Consider the following 20,342-nt stretch of genomic DNA (forward strand, 5'->3'; position numbering starts at 1 on the left):
GCAGCAGCATGCTTTCATTTAGGCTCAGATAGTGCCTACTTGAACTCATTGGGATGCATTTCTTCTGTTGTACCTATAGAAGTGTTTGTGTTCCTAGCCCACATATCTTTACTTGTTTTGGAAAGGAATTTGATAGCTCAGTTGGTAAAGAATCTGCCTGCAATGCAGGAGACCCTGGTTTGATTCCTGGGTCAGGAAGATCCTCTGGAGAAGGGATAGGCTATCCACTCCAGTGTTCTTGGGTTTCCCCTGTGGCTCAGCTGGTAAAGAATCTGCCCACAATACGGGAGACCTGGTGTTTGATCCCTGGGTTGGGAAGATCCCAGATTCCCCTGGAGCAGGGAAAGGCTACTCACTCCAGTATTCTGGCCTGGAGAATTCCATGAACTGTATAGTCCATGGGGTTGCAAAGAGTCGGACACGACTGAGCAACTTTCATTTATATGAAACACCTCCACCACTGTCTTTATAATGACCAGTTGTCACAGAAAGAAATTTATTATTTCTGTGTCTGCTTCAGCCAAGGAATTCTTAAAAATTTTTTTATAATCCATCATTTGTTTAATCATGGCAAAGGAGCACTTGAACTAGTTTGCTTTGGTGGTTATTATGAATTTTTTATCTAGCTAAAATGGATGTTACAAATGGCTACTTGTTCTATTGCCAGGATTTCAATAGAGAACAGAGGATTTGTCTTCATTTTTGTTTTGTTTTTGGTTTATATTTTAATTATCAAGATCCAACTATAATGACTGTTTAGAATGATTGCAGCATTATGTGCCTTAATCAACAGGCTGGAATCTTCAGCATGTATGCTTGTGAAGAAGGCTTTGCTACTGGTGGACGAGATGGATGTATACGATTATGGGATACTGATTTCAAACCAATAACCAAAATTGATCTCAGGGAGACAGAACAAGGATATAAAGGTAATGCATGTATTGATACTTACCGATAGCTCCTATTAAAGTGTTAAATACAGTGTGGAAATCTGTATTTATATTTCTCTTATCCCATGTTATTCCATTCAGGATTTAAGACAGTTTACATAAATGTAATGAATACAAGATAAAAAAATATGTTGAAAGTAAATGGATACCTCTTTTCCTAATTTTCGCAAAGGTATCTGCAGGTACTCCCTGTGGTCCTGCTGCAAAGATAAACAGCGTAATGGTAAAAACTACCAAGTGGTGTCCCAGGAGCTGGGACTTTAAGTTATAAAACTGGGGATTTGTGAACAAGTTAGTGACCCTAAATGTAACTGCATGCAGCCTCTGAAAAACAAATAAAAAGGAAAAAGAAGAGAAATTATTTAAAAAAAAATAGCTTTAGTGGAATAGCTACCATAGTAGTAGGAGCATGGGCATGGGCTCAGAGTCAGGGGCTCGGGTTCAAATCCAAGTTTTACCCATGATAGATCTGAGACCTTGGCTGAATTTCTGAACATCTCTGGGCCTCAGTTTCCTTATCTGCAGAATGAGCATAATACCAGCACCAACTTCATAGAGTTATATGAGGATCAAACACACTTGCAAAGTGCTTAGAGTAAGTCATTGTACATAGTCAGCACTCAGTAAATGTTGGCTATTATTACAGTATGTTAAGTGTGTGTACCAGAAAATGCAAAGCAGTTTATATACATCTTTTAAAATTCTCATGATAGAATTTGGGACTGAGAGATTAAAGTAGAAAATATAAATATGAAAGATAAGATGAAGTCACAAATGATGTTAATCCACTGAGCTCATGTAGGAACTCTGTTCAGATGCTCCAGGTGGGCCTCAGATGGCTCATGGCCCCTGTGGCCAGCACTCAGGGAAGGGTGATTAGTATCATGAGTTGTGGCATCAGCAAGATGGAAATTTACTCATTGCCCAAATGAAGGGGAATTACTCCCAGTGCTGAGATGGGAGAGAAAGTCCTGAGAATCTTCCTAGAGGGGGCTCTGTGCCATGAGACCCAACATCGTCCAAAAGCCTGAAGTGAACTGATACTCACCTCGTTGTTTTTCATGAACCCCATCTTATGTTGGCTGATGGCAGTGTAGCCACAGAGGTTCTTCCATAGACCAAATGGTGTGGCCATTCTCAGAGCTCTCTGCTGGCCTGGGGTAGATTCCAGAGGACTGAGAGAAGAGTGCATGGATTGCTATGCTTCAGCCATCCTCCTTAAATAATGTTGTTTTCAACCAAAACTTTCTTAAAAATTGAGCAACAGGGAAGTGAGCTAGTCATTGTACTTCCTATATGTGCCCGGAGTCCAGATTCTTTAAATATCTATGAAATACAAAAGAAATGTGTTCACAGTCAGTTCACCTGGAGATTGGATTGCTATTCTCTTGCTCAGGATCCTGATGTGGATACTTTCCTGAGTACAAGACCCTGGGGTCGATACAAGAGGTTGTAGAATTTAGTGGCCACTTCATTGCATGGACAGGGAGACTGTCAAGGCCCTTAAGTTCTCTGTTGGAGAGCATGGGCCAAGGAAACTTTATCCCAAAAAATACGTCGGGCAGACCTAAACAAGTAAGTGCCCATAAGAGCAACATTAACAATGCTAGTAAGAAAGAAAGAGAAGTCGCTCAATCATGTCTGACTCTTTGCTACCCTGTGGACTATACAGTCAATGGAATTCTGCAGGCCAGAATACTGGAGTGGGTAGCCTTTCCTTTCTCCAGGGGATCTTCCCAAACCAGGGATCAAACCCAGGTCTCCTGCATTGCAGGAAGATTCTTTACCACGTGAGCCACAAGGAAAGTCAGAAATAATGATTCCTTTTTGGCAATCACTTTGGCCAGCTCATCCAGAAGTTTTATCATATAGTTAAAGTATAAATTTTAAAGTGTGGGGATCAGGGCAGAAGCCGTATTTACCCTGCTATACTTTTCTACCTGATACCCAGTCCCTGACTTCGGGCTCCCAGAGGAGATTTCATGAGCTGGTTCAGCACAAGCATCTGTAAAGCTGGGGGTTTGTATTGACTGCCAACCCCATGGTCAGCTCCTGTCCCCATAGTCAAAGGAAGATGGTCAGGGACACTTGCTACTTTCTTTCAGTCTCAGCTGATTTCCATACAGACTCGCTTGGCCAAGATCAAAGCTGATGCAGTGGTGCACAGCGGACAGTAGGCCCTTCAGCAGGCCTGCACCTCATAGGCGGGGCCTGTGGTGCCTGGACTTACAGTTGATCAGGGCGGGGGTGTAGGTGGGGATTAGCATGTGTTTTTAGGTGGATAACCAGAGGGACAATAGCCTGTATTTCAGGAAAAGCAATGGACTGTGTTTTTACAGGATTGTATAGACCACACTGCAGTTTGGGCCCAAGGGAGCCGTGAGAATGGGTGTCATTTTCCTGCCACCTTAATTTTTGTAATTGTAGCTCATTACTGCTACTCTTATTTACTTCATGTTTTACTTTAAATGAATGTTAATGCATTTCTTTCTCTCCTTTATTTTACTTCTCCTCATGGGCAATTAATATCCATGAAATTATGGTTTTAATATTTATATATATTTTCTACTTGTTAAAGTAAGTTCTAGCCACTGAAATACAAAATTTTGTCCATGTAGCATCCTCACTTTCAGTGATGCCTTTGCCTGTCACACTTTTGGCAGCACTGTAACAGGAGCGCTGTTACAGTACATACTCACTGTAACAGGAGTATGTACTATCAAGCTCCCAAAGAGTTGCTGACATTTATTCCTGCCCTTAGCATAAAGCAGAATAAATGTCTAGAGTCAAACTAATGAGAGGCTCCTGGTTGAAGTGTTGATAACAACCCCACATCTGGCTCACTCTTCACTCTCAGCTCATCTAGTTCTTGAGCCTGTGTGGACAGGCCCTTGCAGGGGAAACCTGCCATGATCCTGAATCACCTTAGGGACCCCCTCTTGCCTTCAGGTGGGCCTTGGCGCCATCATCACAGGGAAGCAGGGCAGGGGGCTGTCGAGTTCAGAAACTGCTTTGCATATCTCAGAACAGGCCCTCCATGCTGTTCTCTGAGGCAGTTGCCCGGGCCGCCCTGTACTGGGGCACACTCTAAGGCATCTGAAGGTATGAGTGAGGCCAGAGTGAGATGGGAGCCCCAGCATAAGAGTAAGGATTAAAATATGTAGGATTTGAGGTGAGGATTAAAAGTAGTTGAAATGTATACAGTTTTCTGGTCCAGTTTCAACCCGTCAATATCATACATGCCCTTGGCTCTTTGAGTGTTTGCAGACAGTGTGGGTGAAAGAGGAGTGAAGAAAAGAGGGTGGGGAGAGGGAAATAAGAGGAAGAAAGAACGGACAGAACTGTGGAGGTACTTTGTCTCACTCTTTCCTGCCCTATGCCCCCCAGCAATTACCCTCACAAGAAGTCTTGGCTTTTCCTCCACCTTCAGGCTCGGCTTCAAAATGGAAACAAAGAGCCATTTGAAAGGAGTGAATTCTCATAAAGCAGTGTTTCTCGCTGTTGTTCAGGCAGCACGCCAGGCTTCCCTGTCCTTCACTGTTTCCCACAGTTTGCTCAGACTCCATGTCCACTGAATCGATGATGCCATCCAACCATCTCATCCTCTGTCACCCCCTTCTCTTGCCCTCAGTCTTTCCCAGCATCAGGGTCTTTTCCAGTGAGTTGGCTCTTCACATCAGGTGGCCAAAATATTGGAGTTTCAGCTTCAGCATCGATCCTTCCAATGAATATTCAGGACTGATTTCCTTAAGGATTGACTGGTTTGGTCTCACAGTCCAAGGGACTCTCAAGAGTCTTCTCCAACACCACAGTTCGAAGGCATCAATTCTTTGGTGTTCTGCCTTCTTTATGGTCCAGCTCACACAACCATATGTGACCACTGGGAAGACCATAGCCTTGACTATACAGACCTTTGTCAGCAAAGTGATGTCTCTGCTTTTCAGCACATAGGTTTGTTACAGTTTTCCTGCCTAGAGGCAGTGGTCTTCTGATATTATGTCCACAGTCACCATCTGTAGTGAATTTAGAGCCCAAGAAGAGGAAATCTGTCACTACTTCCACCTTTCCCCCTTCTATTTGCCATGAAGTAATGGGGCTTGATGCCATTATCTTAGTTATTTTGAATATTTAGTTTTAAGCTGGCTTTTTCACTTTCCTCCTTCACCCTCATCAAGAGGTTCTTTAGTTCCTTTTTGCTTTCTGCCATTGGAGTGATATCATCCACATATCTGAAGTTGTTGATGTTTCTTCTGCTTATCTCAATTCTAGCTTATAACTCATCCAGCCTGGCATTTCTCATGATGTGCTCAGAGTATAAGTTAAACAAATCGGGTGACAACAGACAGCCTTGTAGTACTGCTTTCTCAATCCTAAACCAATCAGTTGTTCCATGCTGTGCTTAGTTGCTCAGTCGTGTCTGACTTTTGTGACCCCATGGACTGTAGCCTACCAGGCTCCTCTGTCCATGGGGATTCTGCAGGCAAGAATACTGGAATGAGTTGCCATGCCCTCCTCCAGGGGATCTTTCCAACCCAGGGATCGAACCCAGATCTACCCCATTGCAGGTGGATTCTTTACCCTCTGAGCCACTAGGGAAGCCCCAGTTGTTCAAATGGAGTTTGACTTGCTTCTTGACCTGCATACAGGTTTCTCAGGAAACAAGTAAGGTAGTCTGGTATTCCTGTCTCTTTAAGAGCTTTCCACGGTTTGTCATGATCCACACAATGGCTTTAGTGTAGTCAGAGTTAGATGTTTTTCTGGAATTCCCTTGCTTTCTCTATGATCCAGTGAATGTTGGCAATTTGATCTCTGGTTCCTCTGCCTTTTCTAAACTTAGACTGGATGTCTGGAAGTTCCTGGTTCGCATAATGCTGAAGCCTAGCGTGCGGTATTTTGAGCATGACCTTGCTAGCATGGGAGATGAGTGCAGTCGCCTGATGGTTTGAACTTTCTTCACTACTGCCCTTCTTGGGAATTGGGATGAGGATTGACCTTTTCCAGTCCTATGGCCTTTGGGATATATATCCAGAAGTGAACTATTGGATCATATAGTATTTCTATTTTTTATTTTTTTGTGAAGAACTTTTATACTATTTTCCATAATAGCGGTACCAGTTTTACTTTCCTACCAGCAGCGCATGTGGATTTCAATTTCTCCACACCCTCACCAATGCTTTCTTTATGGTTTTGGATAATAGCCATTCTGATATGTATGAAGTGGTATCTCTGTGTGGTTTTCGTTTGCATTTCCCTAATGACTTCTGATGTTGAGCATCTTTCATAATCTTGTTGGCCATTGTATGTTATGTTTGGAGAAATTTCTGTTCAAGTCCTTTGACCATTTAAAAATCAAGTTGTTTATTTTGTTGCCAAGCTGTAAGAGTTCTTTACATATCTTAGATATTAATCCCTTACCAGATATATAACTTGTAAATAACATCTCTCATTGTATATGTTGCCTTCTCACTCTTGATCATGTCCTGTGACACACAAGCCTTTATTTTGATGTGATCCAGTATATCTGTTTTTCTCTTTTGTTACCTATGCCTTTGGTGTGTTGCCAAATTCAATTTTATGAAGATTTCTTATAAATGTTTTATGGTATTGGCTCTTATATTTAGGTCTTTGATCCATTTTTGAGGTAATTTTTGCATATAGTAGAAAGTAAGGGTCCAATAGCCTTTCTTTTTCCAAAATATTTTTTATAACTAATTTGGGAGCAAAACTTGACTCACACTTAGATGAAGCTGTGTATTGTCTTCATATGTGTAAATATTCATGTGCTTTACTACAGAAATATTTGATTTCAAGATGCTGCCCCAGACTCCACTGGGTCTATCGCAAGAGCAGAATCCAGAATTTTCATATTTCCAGAATGTGCCTATCTCCAAAAATTTCAAACGTATGGGATGGTGGAACTCCAATATAGCTTTCAGTGACTATCAAGTTCTGGAGTTTTCATGCTGGGAGAGACAGTGCCACACAATGTCAGCATGTGAAACTCTCTGCGTATGTTGAGTAGGATGAGGCTCAAGGCCACTGGTATCAGGCTAATCGTAGGCTTAGCAGCAGCAGGGCTTTAACTCAAGTCTCACACCAAACTCAACAAAAGTTCACTTTGAGTCTGATCATTTTTAAAACAAATTTGTGATCTGGGTAACATAATGAAGCTTAAGTGACTTATAGTGGTAGCAAGAAAAACAAAAAATAAGTGTTAATGCACGGCAATCAAAATGAATTACATCTATGGTCATAAAATACTTGGAGTTAATGGTTATAAATGAGAATGTCTAAAGGAGTACAGTAATTATTCACACAGTATAAGATGCATCATTCATTTATACACTCATTAAGCATTTATTAGACATCTACTAAGTGTCAGATACATGCCTAGAACTGGTTAGGCTCTTCTAAAAAGTCTGCCTTGGGCATTTTATTGGAGTTTTTGGTGTGTTTGTTTTAACTCTCAACACATATTAACTGAATTATTGCTGTGTCTAATGAACTCCGAGTCTGGCGATATCTTGCGTTAGGTCAAGCAGCATTCCCTCAGCCTTGAGCAAGAGAAGGAGCCTGAAGTCTCGAGGATACGAGACGCCCTCCCCTTCTCATTGTCTCTGCTGCTCCCGCCATCTTGCACACAGGCTATTGCAATCGCTTTGTAACTTGTGTTCCTGCTTCAGCCATTATTCTTAGAACAGCAGCTGGAGGGAATTGTTCAACATTTACACGAGCCAGCTCACATTTCCTCAAAACCCTGCCACAATTCCCATTTTCCTCAGGAAAAGAGTCCACATCCCTAGGATGGCCTACCAGCCCGTCCCCCTCCACTCCTCTCCCTCGGCTCTGCCTTCTGCTCAGGCTGCACCTGTTCCCAGCCCCGTCTCTACGCTCCCAGGCTGCTCCCTCTGCCTGCTCAGGCTGCTCCTGTTCCCAGCCCCGTCTCTACGCTCCCAGGCTGCTCCCTCTGCCTGCAGCCCTCTCCCTAGGAATCTGCATGATCACCACCCTTCTCCTTAAAGCCTTCACTCAACTGAAGCTGCCCTGATGACCTTATTCAAAATCAGAAGCCACTCTACCCCCAGGACCCCGGCACTCCTGATCCTGTCCTACATCTTCTCTTCACCTTGCAACAAGCCATATAACTTGCCTGATTGTTATGTGTGTGGCTGTTTGTTTCTACACGGGCAGGAGCCTCTTTGTTCCCTGATACCTCCTAAGCTCTGAGAACAGCACCTGGCCCAGGCTGGTACCCTGAAAACAGACAAATAAATGAGGAGTGTGTTGTGGGCCTGGAGCACAGAATGACAGGTGATGAGGCTGCAGAGGGAGGAACAGATAACTGCTGTGTTCAAGCCTGGCCCCCACAGACCAGCAGTAGGAGGTCGTAGAAAGGCTTCAGGGAGTGAGCGTCACGGTCAGGGCTGCACCTGCTCTGGAGCAGGAAGTGGGGCAGGATTAGAGGTGGGAGCCCTGGTAACTCTTCCACACTGCCTATTCTCAATACCATTCTTCTTCTTCAGAGTGCACTGAGAATCATTCCGTCCAGTGGTTCTCAGTCAAGGTGTTTTTATCTCCCGGAAGACATTTGGCATTATCTGGAGACGCTTTTGGTTGTCTTCTGGGTGGGTGCTACTGGCATTCCCGAATACAGGACACTGGTAAGCATCCTACAATGACAACTAGTGATGATAGACACCTCGACTAAGAATTTTTCGGCTGCAGATATTAACAGTGGCATGATTGAGAAACCCTGCGATAGAAGGTTCAAAGGACTGATTCTCAGATCTGAGAACAGCCTTGTTGATGTGAGAGACAAAGCAAGTATCTTCTGGGATTCTCCTGGTCCCTTGGGTGCTTGATGGCTCACTTCCACTGCCATCACCTCCATCACCTCTCTCCTGCCTGCTCACCTTTATCCTTTGGGGTTTGCCTGTTACGTCGCTGTTGTTCTGAGGATGCGGAGGCCCTGGAGGGGAACATGTGAGAGCTGAGGGTGGTTAGGTGTGCCACCACTGGCACATATACCGTTGTTTGTTCAGACTCCACATGGAATGAGGTGTCAGACAAGCAAAGGCTGACTGTCTGGTTCTTTCTGGTAGTAGGTCCCCTGTAAACACTCCAAGTGAGCCAGGCTCCTTGGAAAACCAGCCTGGGTATTCCTTCCCTGGAGTGGAGGCAGCTTAACAAGTGTTTCTGTCTTCCAGGGTTCCGTGAGGCTGTGTGATCCTTCAGAATTCCTGAGGCTGTGGGATTTGGGATCCTGTGAAGTGGATTTTGAAATAGCCAGGGGCTTAGTAAAGAATATCTGCTGGAAGTTCTCAGACAGAGAGCCTTTGTAAACAGGAGCAGCAGGCTGTGGACACTTCATGTCACAGACTCATGGTGCTTTGTGTTTTTTTTTAACTTTTTATTTTGTATTGAGGTACAGCTGATTATGGGGCTTCCCTGGTGGCTCAGACGGTAAAGCGTCTGCCTGTAATGCGGGAGACCCAGGTTCGATCCCTGGGTCAGGAAGATCCCCTGGAGAAGGAAATGGCAACTCACTCCAGTATTCTTGCCTGGAGAATTCCATGGATTGAGGAGGCTGGTAGGCTACAGTCCACGGAGTCGCAAAGAGTTGGACACGACTGAGCAGCTGATTAACAATGTTATGATAGTTTCAGGTGAACAGTGAAGGAACTCAGTCATTCATATCCATGTATCCGTTCTCCCCCACCCCTCCTCCCATCCAGGCTGCCACATAACATTGAGCAGAGTTCCATGTGCTATATGGTAGGTCCTTGTTGGTTATCCATTTTAAATATAGCAGTGTGTACATGTCTATATCAGACTCCCTAACTGTCCCTTCCTCTCAGCAACCATAAGTTTGTTCTCTACGTCTGTGAGTCTCTTTCTGTTTTGTAAGTAATTGTATCATTTTCTTTTGAGATTCTACATTTAAGATATGTCATAGTATATTTCTCCTTCTCTATCTGATTTACTTCACTCAATGTGACGATCTCTAGGTCTATATGTTGCTGCAAGTGGATTTATTTCATTCTTTTCAATGGCTGAGTAATATTCCATTGTATAAACGTACCACATCTTTCTTCTTTATCTATTCCTCTGTCGATGGACAGTTACGTTGCTTCTGTGTCTTGATTATTGTAAACAGTGCTTCAGTGAACATTAGAGTGCGTGTATCCTTTCAGATCCTGTTTTCCTCCAGATATGTGCCCAGGAGTGGGATGGCAGGGTCATATGGTAGCTATATTTTTAGCTTTTTAAGGAATTTCCATACTGTTCTCCATAGTGACCATACCAATTTACATTCCCACAAACAGTGTAGGAGGGTTCTCCTCTCTCCACATCCTCTCCAGTATTTATTGTTTGTGGATTTTTTGATGATAACCAATCTGGATGGTGTGAGGTGATATCTCATTGTAGTTTTGATTTGTAGTTTTCTCATAACTAGTGATGTTGAACATCATTTCATGTGCCTCTTGGCAATCTGTATGTCTTCTTTGGAGAAATGTCTGTTTCGGTCTTCTGCCCATTTGTTGATTTGTTTATTTTAAGTGTTATGAGCTGTTCATAAAATTTGGAAACTTATCCCTTGTCAGTCACATCATTTGCAAATATTTTCTCCCAGTCTATGGTTTGTCTTTTTGTTTTATTGTTTCCTTTGTTATTTAAAAGCTTTTGAATTTAAATAGGTCCCATTTGTGGTTTTTTTTTGTTCTTATTTCCATTATATTGGGAGATGGGTTAAAAAAGATATTGCTGCAGTTTACATCAGTATTCTGCATGATGCTTTGTTTTAAACACACTGCATGTAGCATCCCATTTTTCCTTCAATAGCCCTAGGGTCTCCTGGCAGGGCTGGCTCCTGGAGCATGAGATCTGCCTCGTTGCACATGGCTCCATGCTCTGAAGAGTCTTATACTCGGTTTAGTGGTTGCTGTCACCATCTTGAAATTCTTCATTATATTTAAGAATTTAAGTGTTAGACACTCATTCATGTCTGACTCTTTTGTAACCCCAGGGACTGTAGCTCACCAGGCTTCTCTGTCCATGGGCTATTCCAGGCAAGAATACTGGAGTGGGTAGCCATTCCCTTCTCCAGAGGATCTTCCCTGGGGATCAAACCCACATCTCTCATGTCTCCTGCATTGGCAGGGAGGCTCTTTACCACTAGTGCCACCTGGGAATGTGTATGGAAACACAAAAAAAGCTGAAACAGCCAAAGTAATTTTAAGAAAGAAAGAGCTGGAGGAATTAGGTGCCCTGACTTCAGACTATACTACAAAGCTACAGTAATCAAAATAGCATGGTATTGGCACAAAAACAGAAACAAACCTCAATGGAAAAGGACAGAAAGCCCAGCAATAAATCCACACACCAATAATCAAGCTCCCTCTTCCCTTGGAGTGTAATCTGTCTCCTGCTCACCCTTATATTGCCTTTTACCTGGGGCACTCCTTAGTATTGCACCTTTAATAAGGCTAGTAGAAGGCCATCACCCTGTCTTGTTTGACCTTTGATACCATGTCCTGGGGGTGCATCCACCGAGAAGGGAAATACCCTTTTGGAGAAGAGAGTTTACCCCAGACTTGCACGGCCTGCAGCCTCATCTTCTCTCTATCACCTGCTCACTCTGGGACTTGGGGCAAATATTGCAAACTGTCTGTGCTATGGTTTCCTCGCGTATTCAACAGATATTTACTGTCCCCACCTAGGGCCCCGTGCTGTTCAAGAGCCTCCTCTTGAATTGCCATAGCCTTTTCAGGCACATGTGCAAAGCTCTGGGTGCAGGGCTGGGAGTATCTGAGAGAACCATTCCTGCCCATTTACAGGACTGGCTTGTTTGACTCAGAAAAGATTTCTCAAAGTTGCACTTACTTTGGGCTATCTTCTCATCAGGCCTTCTGCTTTCTAATCTACTACAGTAGTTTTCCAATATCTGGCTGAAGAACCACTGTATTAGAATTGGCCCAGAAATCTGAATTTTCAACAGTCTGTCTAAAGGCTGAGAACACACACTAGCTTCAGAACAGCTTGGTAGTGACTGGTTCTTAACAAGTAGTTCTCGGCTGGTTCTCAACAAGTGGTTCTCAGCCCTGGGGAGCTAAAAATAAGTATGCCCTGATCCACTCCAGACCAACTGAGAGAAATCTCTGGGTAGGATAGAGGCATCCATGTTTTAAAAACACTTTCCATGTAGGTTCTGATGAACAGTAAGGTTTGGAGCAACTGTTCTTGGTTTTTACCATATATCAGGCCTCAGCGCACCAGGTTTAAGAGCACCGATAAGTACCACCCCTTCATGGATTGCAACCTTGTCATGGTGAAGGGGCTTGCATAACTCAATGGAGCTAGTAACCATTCCATGCAGGGCCACCAAAGATGGACAGGTCTTACTGAAGAGTTCTGACACACCATGGTCCATTGGAGGAGGAAACGGCAACCCGTTTCAGTATTCTTGCCACAAGAATGAACAGCATGAAAAGGCAAAACAATATGATACCAGAAGATGAGCCCCCTAGGTAGGAAGGTGTCCAATATGCTACTGGGATGAGATGGTTAGATAGCATCATCAAATCAGTGGACATGAATTTGAGCAAACTCCAGGAGATAGTGGAGGACAGAGGAGCCTGGCGTGCTGCAGTCCATGGGGTCACAAAGGGTTGGACACAGGTTAGTGACTGAACAACGACAATAAGGACCAACTCCCTTCCCCTCCCCACTGCCAGTCTTCCCTTCTTGGGCCAAATAATTAAGGAAAAAGCATTTTAAAGTTTTCTTTGTGTGTCAGATACAGCCGTTCCTTCTGAGAGTCAGCAATACTAACATATCAAAATGATAACAAACAACACAACAAATATGTTGTAACCCAGGGCTGTAACTAACAGACTCAGGGAGGACACAGCAGCCGCTTCCCAGCTCCTGGTGCTGACCCCGGCCTGGGGACAGACTCTGACCACACGCACAGCAAGCTGTTCTCCATGGAGATGTGAATCTAATAAAAACCTGCTGGTTGAAATCACAGCAACAATAACATACTTATTGATACTGAGTGCCAGACACAGATTGATACTGAGTGCCAGACATTGGGTCAAGTGTTTGACTACATGCTTGCCCTGAATCTTCATAACAGTGCTGTGATGTGTGAGTGCTAATATCCTCTCCAGGTTACTGGTGGGGCAGCCAAAGATTTGAAAGATTAAACACTTGCCATGTCACAGATCTGGGATATAAATCCAGTCCATGTACTTAACTGTTCAATGAACTAGTGAAAAATAGCCATGTCCTTTAGGTCTGTGTTGATATTCGTGATACTCATGGATTAGATCTCCCCATGCCCAGGTTTCAGGACTGTCACAGAGAAGATTGAAAAGTTACTGTTTTCCACTTCCTGGTCTGAATATAAAATCTGGGCAAAGAGCTGGTGTGAATTTGATGTTAGCCTTAGAATTTTTCTGTTGAAGTGGGTGGTTGCTCTATACTGCCATCTGCTGGCTGTCTGAACCAAGCACAGGCCAGAGCCCCATACTTCTCACAGTGGAGCTAGTGACAGAGGAGGTCATTGAATTCAAAATGTGCACCCCTCACCAAAACGCCTTCCTCTGAAACACACACACTTTTTCATAAGAAAAGAGAATTTCTACAGTTTAAAATAATTAGGATGGTTTTCCCTGGCTCTCTTTTCACTCTTGGTGAATTTCTGACCATATTCCAAATAATGCCTTATATTTGTCTGACTCCCAGAGCAGAAGATAGGGAAGGACAGCTTAATTCCTTCCCAGTGCAGCGGTCACCTCGGCCAGCCTAGCTTGGAAATTGTGGTTAGGTTACCGTTCTCTGCATTTGTGTCAGAGAAGCTAAAACCAAGCCTGGATGGACGGGAGCAGGGACCTACATATCAGAACCTTGTTAGGAACCTGCCTGTCCACAGTGTGCGCATAAAAGCCAGTCTGACCTGTACAACAGCAGTTAGGTTCAGAAATGAAGAAAACAGGGCGCTACTAGGAAACTGGAAGACAGCTCTCTACCCACTGAGGTGTCCTTAGGAAGCAATTCCCATTTTAAATAGTTCTCTTGGAAGTGAGAGTGGCTTAGCGTCTTGTCTGTCTCTTGTAGGTAGACCCCTGGGACCGCTTGTCTGATGTGACAGAATCGAGTTTATCGGTTTGAAGAACTGAGTTTTTGTGGAGAGCCTGAGTTGGTCTCTAGGGAAAATGTTCACAGCTCACTAAATTTATGTTGTAAACAATGAAAATGAGATGACTCCTCCCTTGGCTCTCTCTCCTTCTCCCTTGCCCCTACTTATAGTCAGGAACAATCCATATCAGTTTCACTTCATTGCTTTTGCTACATGTTAAAGCTCCTCCCTTTGGCTGGTTGGTTCAGTGGACGCCTTTTTTAAAATGAAATCTGCTATTAAACACAGCCTGTGAGTTACTAAGGGAAAAGCAGCAGTGGGATCCTTAGACTCTGCCTCTCATCTCTCATTTCCCTGTGGTTTCCTTGCCAGGCCCCTTGAGGCTCTTCTAAGGATCCAAGAGCTCCCTGGGCAGAGTCTGAATATACAGCTAGGTGCTGCATAGCTTGACTGCTTTGTCAGTCTAGTCTGGGGTGGCAGGTTCTTCTTTGTTCTAAACCTCTTAAAGACAAAGCAAATATTTTTTAAATGTTAACGTATCAATTCCATGTGATAGGTTGCTTGTCATAGTATTCTTGAACATTCTGAATGTGTTCCGCAAACAGGAAGTTAAAAAATAGTGGGGATGGTGGGAGAAAAGTGTTTGTACACTGGTGGTTCTTAGGGAGAAATTTTGTGTTCAAGCCATTTAGTTCGAGGCCATGGGGAGAACTCACCTGTTCGTGCTTGTAGTGGAGCTGTGGGTGCCAGGTCTGCTTGGAAAGGTAAGTCTTTAGCACAGTCAGTGGAATCATAAAGGGATTGTGGTTTGAATATTTTGATAACTGTTGGGGTCCTTTAATGGACTGGAACCTGGCGGTCTGGAGGCGACTATAAGAAAGTGAAAGAGAGAAAGAGGCCGATACTCCCTGGTTTATGCAGAAAGCCAGTAAAGTCCTTGACACAGAACTTGTGTCTCTCACGAAGGCACCGGGTGCCCTCTCTAGGTGGGGTGAAGGCACAGGGTGCCTTCTCAAAAGAGTCTTAGAAGCCCGGGCAGGAGAGTGAGCAAGATGGGTCTCTGTGCTCCAAGCAATCAGTGGAAGAGAGAGAGAGAAAGAAAGAAAGAAAGACACGGGGACCCAAGCTCTGATGGAGCAAAGGTGCTTTAATGATTTTTCTGTGAGTATATATAGGCTGTAGTACAAGAAGTTTCTTTCGTCAATGATAAAGATCAGAGAACCAAATGTACAGTAACCGTTACCAAGGGAACAGGGATGATGATGGTCACAACATCAGGAGACAATCCATGTCTCAAGAAAGGGGATCAAAACTAAGCAGTTTTGTCATAAAGAGAATATTTACTAAAGGAGATTCAAGCCTGTCTCACACCATGACCCCAGTTCCTGGGAGCAGCATGCTGTTCCGCTTAGAAAGAAACAAAGGGCTTGTGAGAAACAGCAGGTAGGAATCTCCTGTTAAACACTCCCTGACAGGTAACAGTTAAAATACATAGCATATTGCGGAGATATATATGTGTATATGTATAATATGTGTGTGTATGTATCATTTTTATTGAGATACAATTGAACTATAACCTTAGTTTCAGGTATATAAAATAATGTTTACATATGATGTGTGTGTGTATAATGTATTTGTCTCTAAATGATAACCTCAAGTTTAGTTAACATCACTACACATAGTTATAAATTTTTTTCTTGTGATGAAAACATTTAAGATCTATTCTCTTAGCTGCTTTTAAATACGCATTACAGTATTACTAAATGTCCATGTACATAGTGCTGACATTACACCCCCAGGACTTCCCTGCTTTATGACTGGAAGTCTGTGCCTTTTGATTACCTTCACTCATTTTGCCTGCTGTCCACTGCAGTCTCTGGCAATCACCAATCTGTTCTGTGTATCTGTGAGATTTGGGGATTTTGTTATTTCTTTTTTAGGTTCCACATATATTCCCATAATATTTATCTTTCTCTATATGACATATTTCACGTATCGTTATGCCCTCAGAAGTCACCCACGTTGTCCCGAATGGCAAGAATTTTGTGTGTGGCTGAATAATAATCCATTATCTGTGTGTATGTCACATTCTGTTGGCCGGTTGGTGAAGAGTTAGGTTGTTTCCATGCTGTGGCTATGGTGAGTCATGTTGCAGTGAACATGGGCTACAGGTACGTTTTATGGATAGTGGTTTTGTTCCCTTCAGATAACATTCAGGAGTGAAATTGCTGGATCCTCTGGTAGTTCTATTTTTAATTTTTGAGGCATCTGCATGCTGTTACCCACAGTGGCTGTGCCAGTTTACATTCCCATAGTACACAAGGGCCACCTTTTCTCCCCATTCTTGCCAGCATTTGTTATTTCTCAGCTTTAGAAAAAAAAATAGCCATCATAAAAAGTGTTAGATAATATCTCATTGTGGTTTTGATTTGCATTTCTCTGACTAGGGATGTGGAACACCTTTACGAGTACCTGTTATCTGCATGTCTTCTTTGGAAAAATGTCTATTCAGGTCCATTTTGTAATCAGATTGTTTGGGGTTTTTGCTGTTGAGTTGTATGAGTTCTTTATATATTTTGAATATTAACTCCTTATCAGATGTATGATTTGCAAGTATTTTCTCCCACTGGGTAGGTTGCCTGGCCATTTTGTTGATTGTTTCCTTTGCTGTGAGCAAGCTTTCTTAGTTTGATGTGTTCCCACTTCTTTATTTTTACTTTCGTTGCCTTTCCTTTTGGTGTCAGAGCCACAAAGCCATCACCAAGACTGATGTCAAGGAGCTCACTGCCTATGTTTTCTTTTAGGAGTTTTAGGGTTTCAGGTCTTAGGTTCAAGTCTTTAATCCATTTAGAGTTTATTTTTGTATGTTTCTTTTATATGTGGCTGTCTAGTTTTTCCAACACCATTTGTGGAAGAGATTGTCCTTTCCCTGTTGTGTATTCTTGTCTATATTATTTTAATTGATTTTGGCATGTAGATACCTGCTTACAAATGTCTGGCTCCTCCTTAGAATGCAAACTCCATAAGGGCATGAGCCTGGCTTGTTCAGTGTTTAAGCTCTAGTCTTGGGCATGTAATAGGTGCTCAATAAATATTTTTGTATGTAAACTAGTGACTATATCCATCCTCTGAAATGGTCTCGTTGAGGATGAGGAGGTTGTCTTTTATTTCTTGGTATCTCCAAAGACTCAAGAAATGTTTATGACTTTAATATCTTATTCTTTTAACAATTCTTACTGAGTATCTACCACTATACTAGGTGTGGAGGACACAAAGGTGTATAAAACTGAGAAAACTCTTGTCTTCACAGATGTTAGTGGGGGGGGCAATAAATATAATAAACAAGTAAACTATCTGATATTTTTGCTGATGTTAGAATGTAATTAATATCTCTCTTCCTGTTTCTCAAGGATGAAGTCTTATACCTCTCCTGTAATAAAATTATAGATGATGCAAAGCCTGCTAGGGAGATGACAAATTCACCCCCCTCCTAGAAGAAATAGGAATATGTTAATAAAAGCATGGGGAGGAGATACAGACAAGAAAGGGACAGTAGCAAAAGGGTTTTTTTCTCCTCAGCTGAGCCTCCTGCCTGTCAGCCTGCCATCTTATCCTGACTGTTTTCCCCACACATCTGTCCTTTCCAACCTTGAAAGCCTGCGGTGGTGTTTGCAGTGGAGGATTTTGAGTGATTGACCCTGAAACTAGCCGTTGCCAAGGTATCGCTACTTACTACTCACAGCAGGAATAATAAATCTGCCTGCGTGCTGTCTCCATCCATTTCAAGATACATAGCAATGCATTCAGAGCAGGGGGTAAGGAGAGCTATCTCATGTAAGGATAGCCTTATCCCTTAAAAAAAATTCTATTTTGTAGATAAATTCATTACCTCATTAGATCCTTTTAAGATCATTATGAGCTAAGATGAGGATTTCAGTTAGGGTGTCCAGATACCACCAACTAACTCTTCTATCGTCCAGCATTTGTCTTGAAATTTTTTTTAACAGATTGTACTTTTTAGAGCAATTTTAGGTTCACAGCAAAATTGAGTGGAAAGTACAGATATTTCTCATGTACTTCTCTCCTACACACGCAGCCTCCCTATCAACATGGCCCACCAGAATGGTACAATGGTTACAGTGGATGGACCTGCATTGATATATCATCTCCCAAAGCCTATAGGTCACATTAGGGTTCACTCTGGGTGTTGTATTAATATATTCTTTGAGTTTTGACACGTATAACATGTACCTACCATTATGGATCCTACAGACTCTCATGACCCTAAGAATCCTCTGTGTGTCTGCCTATTCATTCCTGTGTCTTAGACCTTTTCATTCTGCAATAAAGTAATTAGAATTTTATTGAATAGATCTGAAATTTTTTGATAGAATTGTTTAATAGGTCTTCGACATACTAAAGCTGCTTTCCTGGTTAATACATATTTCAAAAAATGTAAATTTAATTATTTTTAGAGCCTACTTTACTTCCAGAATGGTCCTGATTTGGATGATAAATTACATGGTCTCCATAATTATAGTCTACATTTATGGTCCCCAGAGAGAAGGGGAGTCTCCCTGGGATGCCAGTCGGTATAGAGCAGGACTGAAGTCCAGGTACTCTGACTTCTGTTAGTTTCTGCAACAGAGACACAAAGCCCACTGGAGAGGCAGCTCAGATCTTAAAGGTTATCACATCCTTAAGTAGTTTGAAGTAGTTGTGAAAGTGGGATGGCTTATGTACTTCTAATTCAGACATGAGAAAATTCACTGTGTAAGTAAATAAATAACGTACCTTGTAAGGAACAGAATAGACCACAAGAAGTCCACACAATCAAAACTCAGGCAGGCAAGTTGAGTATCTACTTAGAGAGGATGGAATGATATGAGGGGGAAGGTTGGATTTAAAAGGAGTACTGCACTTTTAGAGAAGTTTCCATAAATTGTTAAGTCAATGAAGAATAATATCTTCAAATGTTTGACGGTATTCTGAGACTGAAATTGGAGTTTCATTTGCGTATTTCTGGGACATGGTGCATCTGTTATCCAGCAGAATGAGGCTCGGTTCTGATCAAATACATACTATACTTGCCTAATATGATAATTAACTGTTCTGTAGTATCACCCACATGTAATTATCTTACAATGCTAGCATCCTAAGGATTGAAGTGATTATTAACTTTTCCATAGCAAGTCAGAAGGAAATTATTTTAAAGGAGGTTAAGTTTTCATTAAGACCAATTCCTGCTCTTATATTCACTTTAATGTCATATTTATTTATTTATTTATTTTAGTTTTTTATTTTTTAAATTTTAAAATCTTTAATTCTTACATGCGTTCCCAAACATGAACCCCCCTCCCACCTCCCTCCCCATAACATCTCTCTGGGTCATCCCCATGCACCAGCCCCAAGCATGCTGTATCCTGCGTCAGACATAGACTGGCGATTTAATTCTTACATGATAGTATACATGTTAGAATGCCATTCTCCCAAATCATCCCACCCTCTCCCTCTCCCTCTGAGTCCAAAAGTCCATTATACACATCTGTGTCTCTTTCCCTGTCTTGCATACAGGGTCGTCATTGCCATCTTCCTAAATTCCATATATATGTGTTAGTATACTGTATTGGTGTTTTTCTTTCTGGCTTACTTCACTCTGTATAATTGGCTCCAGTTTCATCCATCTCATCAGAACTGATTCAAATGAATTCTTTTTTATGGCTGAGTAATACTCCATTGTGTATATGTACCACAGCTTTCTTATCCATTCATCTGCTGATGGACATCTAGGTTGTTTCCATGTCCTGGCTATTATAAACAGTGCTGCGATGAACATTGGGATACATGTGTCTCTTTCAATTCTGGTTTCCTCGGTGTGTATGCCCAGCAGTGGGATTGCTGGGTCATAAGGTAGTTCTATTTGCAATTTTTTAAGGAATCTCCACACTGTTCTCCATAGTGGCTGTACTAGTTTGCATTCCCACCAACAGTGTAGGAGGGTTCCCCTTTCTCCACACCCTCTCCAGCATTTATTGCTTGCAGACTTTTGGGTCGCAGCCATTCTGACTGGTGTGAAGTGGTACCTCATTGTGGTTTTGATTTGCATTTCTCTAATAATGAGTGATGTTGAGCATCTTATGTCATATTTAATATAGACTTTGCTGTATCTTCCCAACCCAGGGATCAAACCCAGGTATCCCGCATTACAGCAGATTGTTTACCAACTGAGCCACAAGGGAAGCCCAAGA

The 20,342-nt window shown here is 42.4% G+C and overlaps 1 protein-coding gene across 4 annotated transcripts in view; it reads left to right on the top strand.

Annotated features, from left to right (window-relative positions):
* Window positions 1–20,342, top strand: part of EML6 (echinoderm microtubule associated protein like 6) — a 287,813-nt gene that overhangs the window by 135,412 nt on the left and 132,059 nt on the right. For all 4 annotated transcript variants that reach the window (XM_018055247.1, XM_018055248.1, XM_018055249.1 and 1 more), the window contains exon 7: window positions 794–929. In XM_018055247.1, the coding sequence (XP_017910736.1) occupies window positions 794–929 (136 nt within the window). The remainder of the gene's footprint in view (window positions 1–793; window positions 930–20,342) is intronic.

This window comes from Capra hircus, chromosome 11 (genome assembly GCF_001704415.2).
Source record: "Capra hircus breed San Clemente chromosome 11, ASM170441v1, whole genome shotgun sequence".
In the NCBI taxonomy this organism is placed as follows: domain Eukaryota; kingdom Metazoa; phylum Chordata; class Mammalia; order Artiodactyla; family Bovidae; genus Capra; species Capra hircus.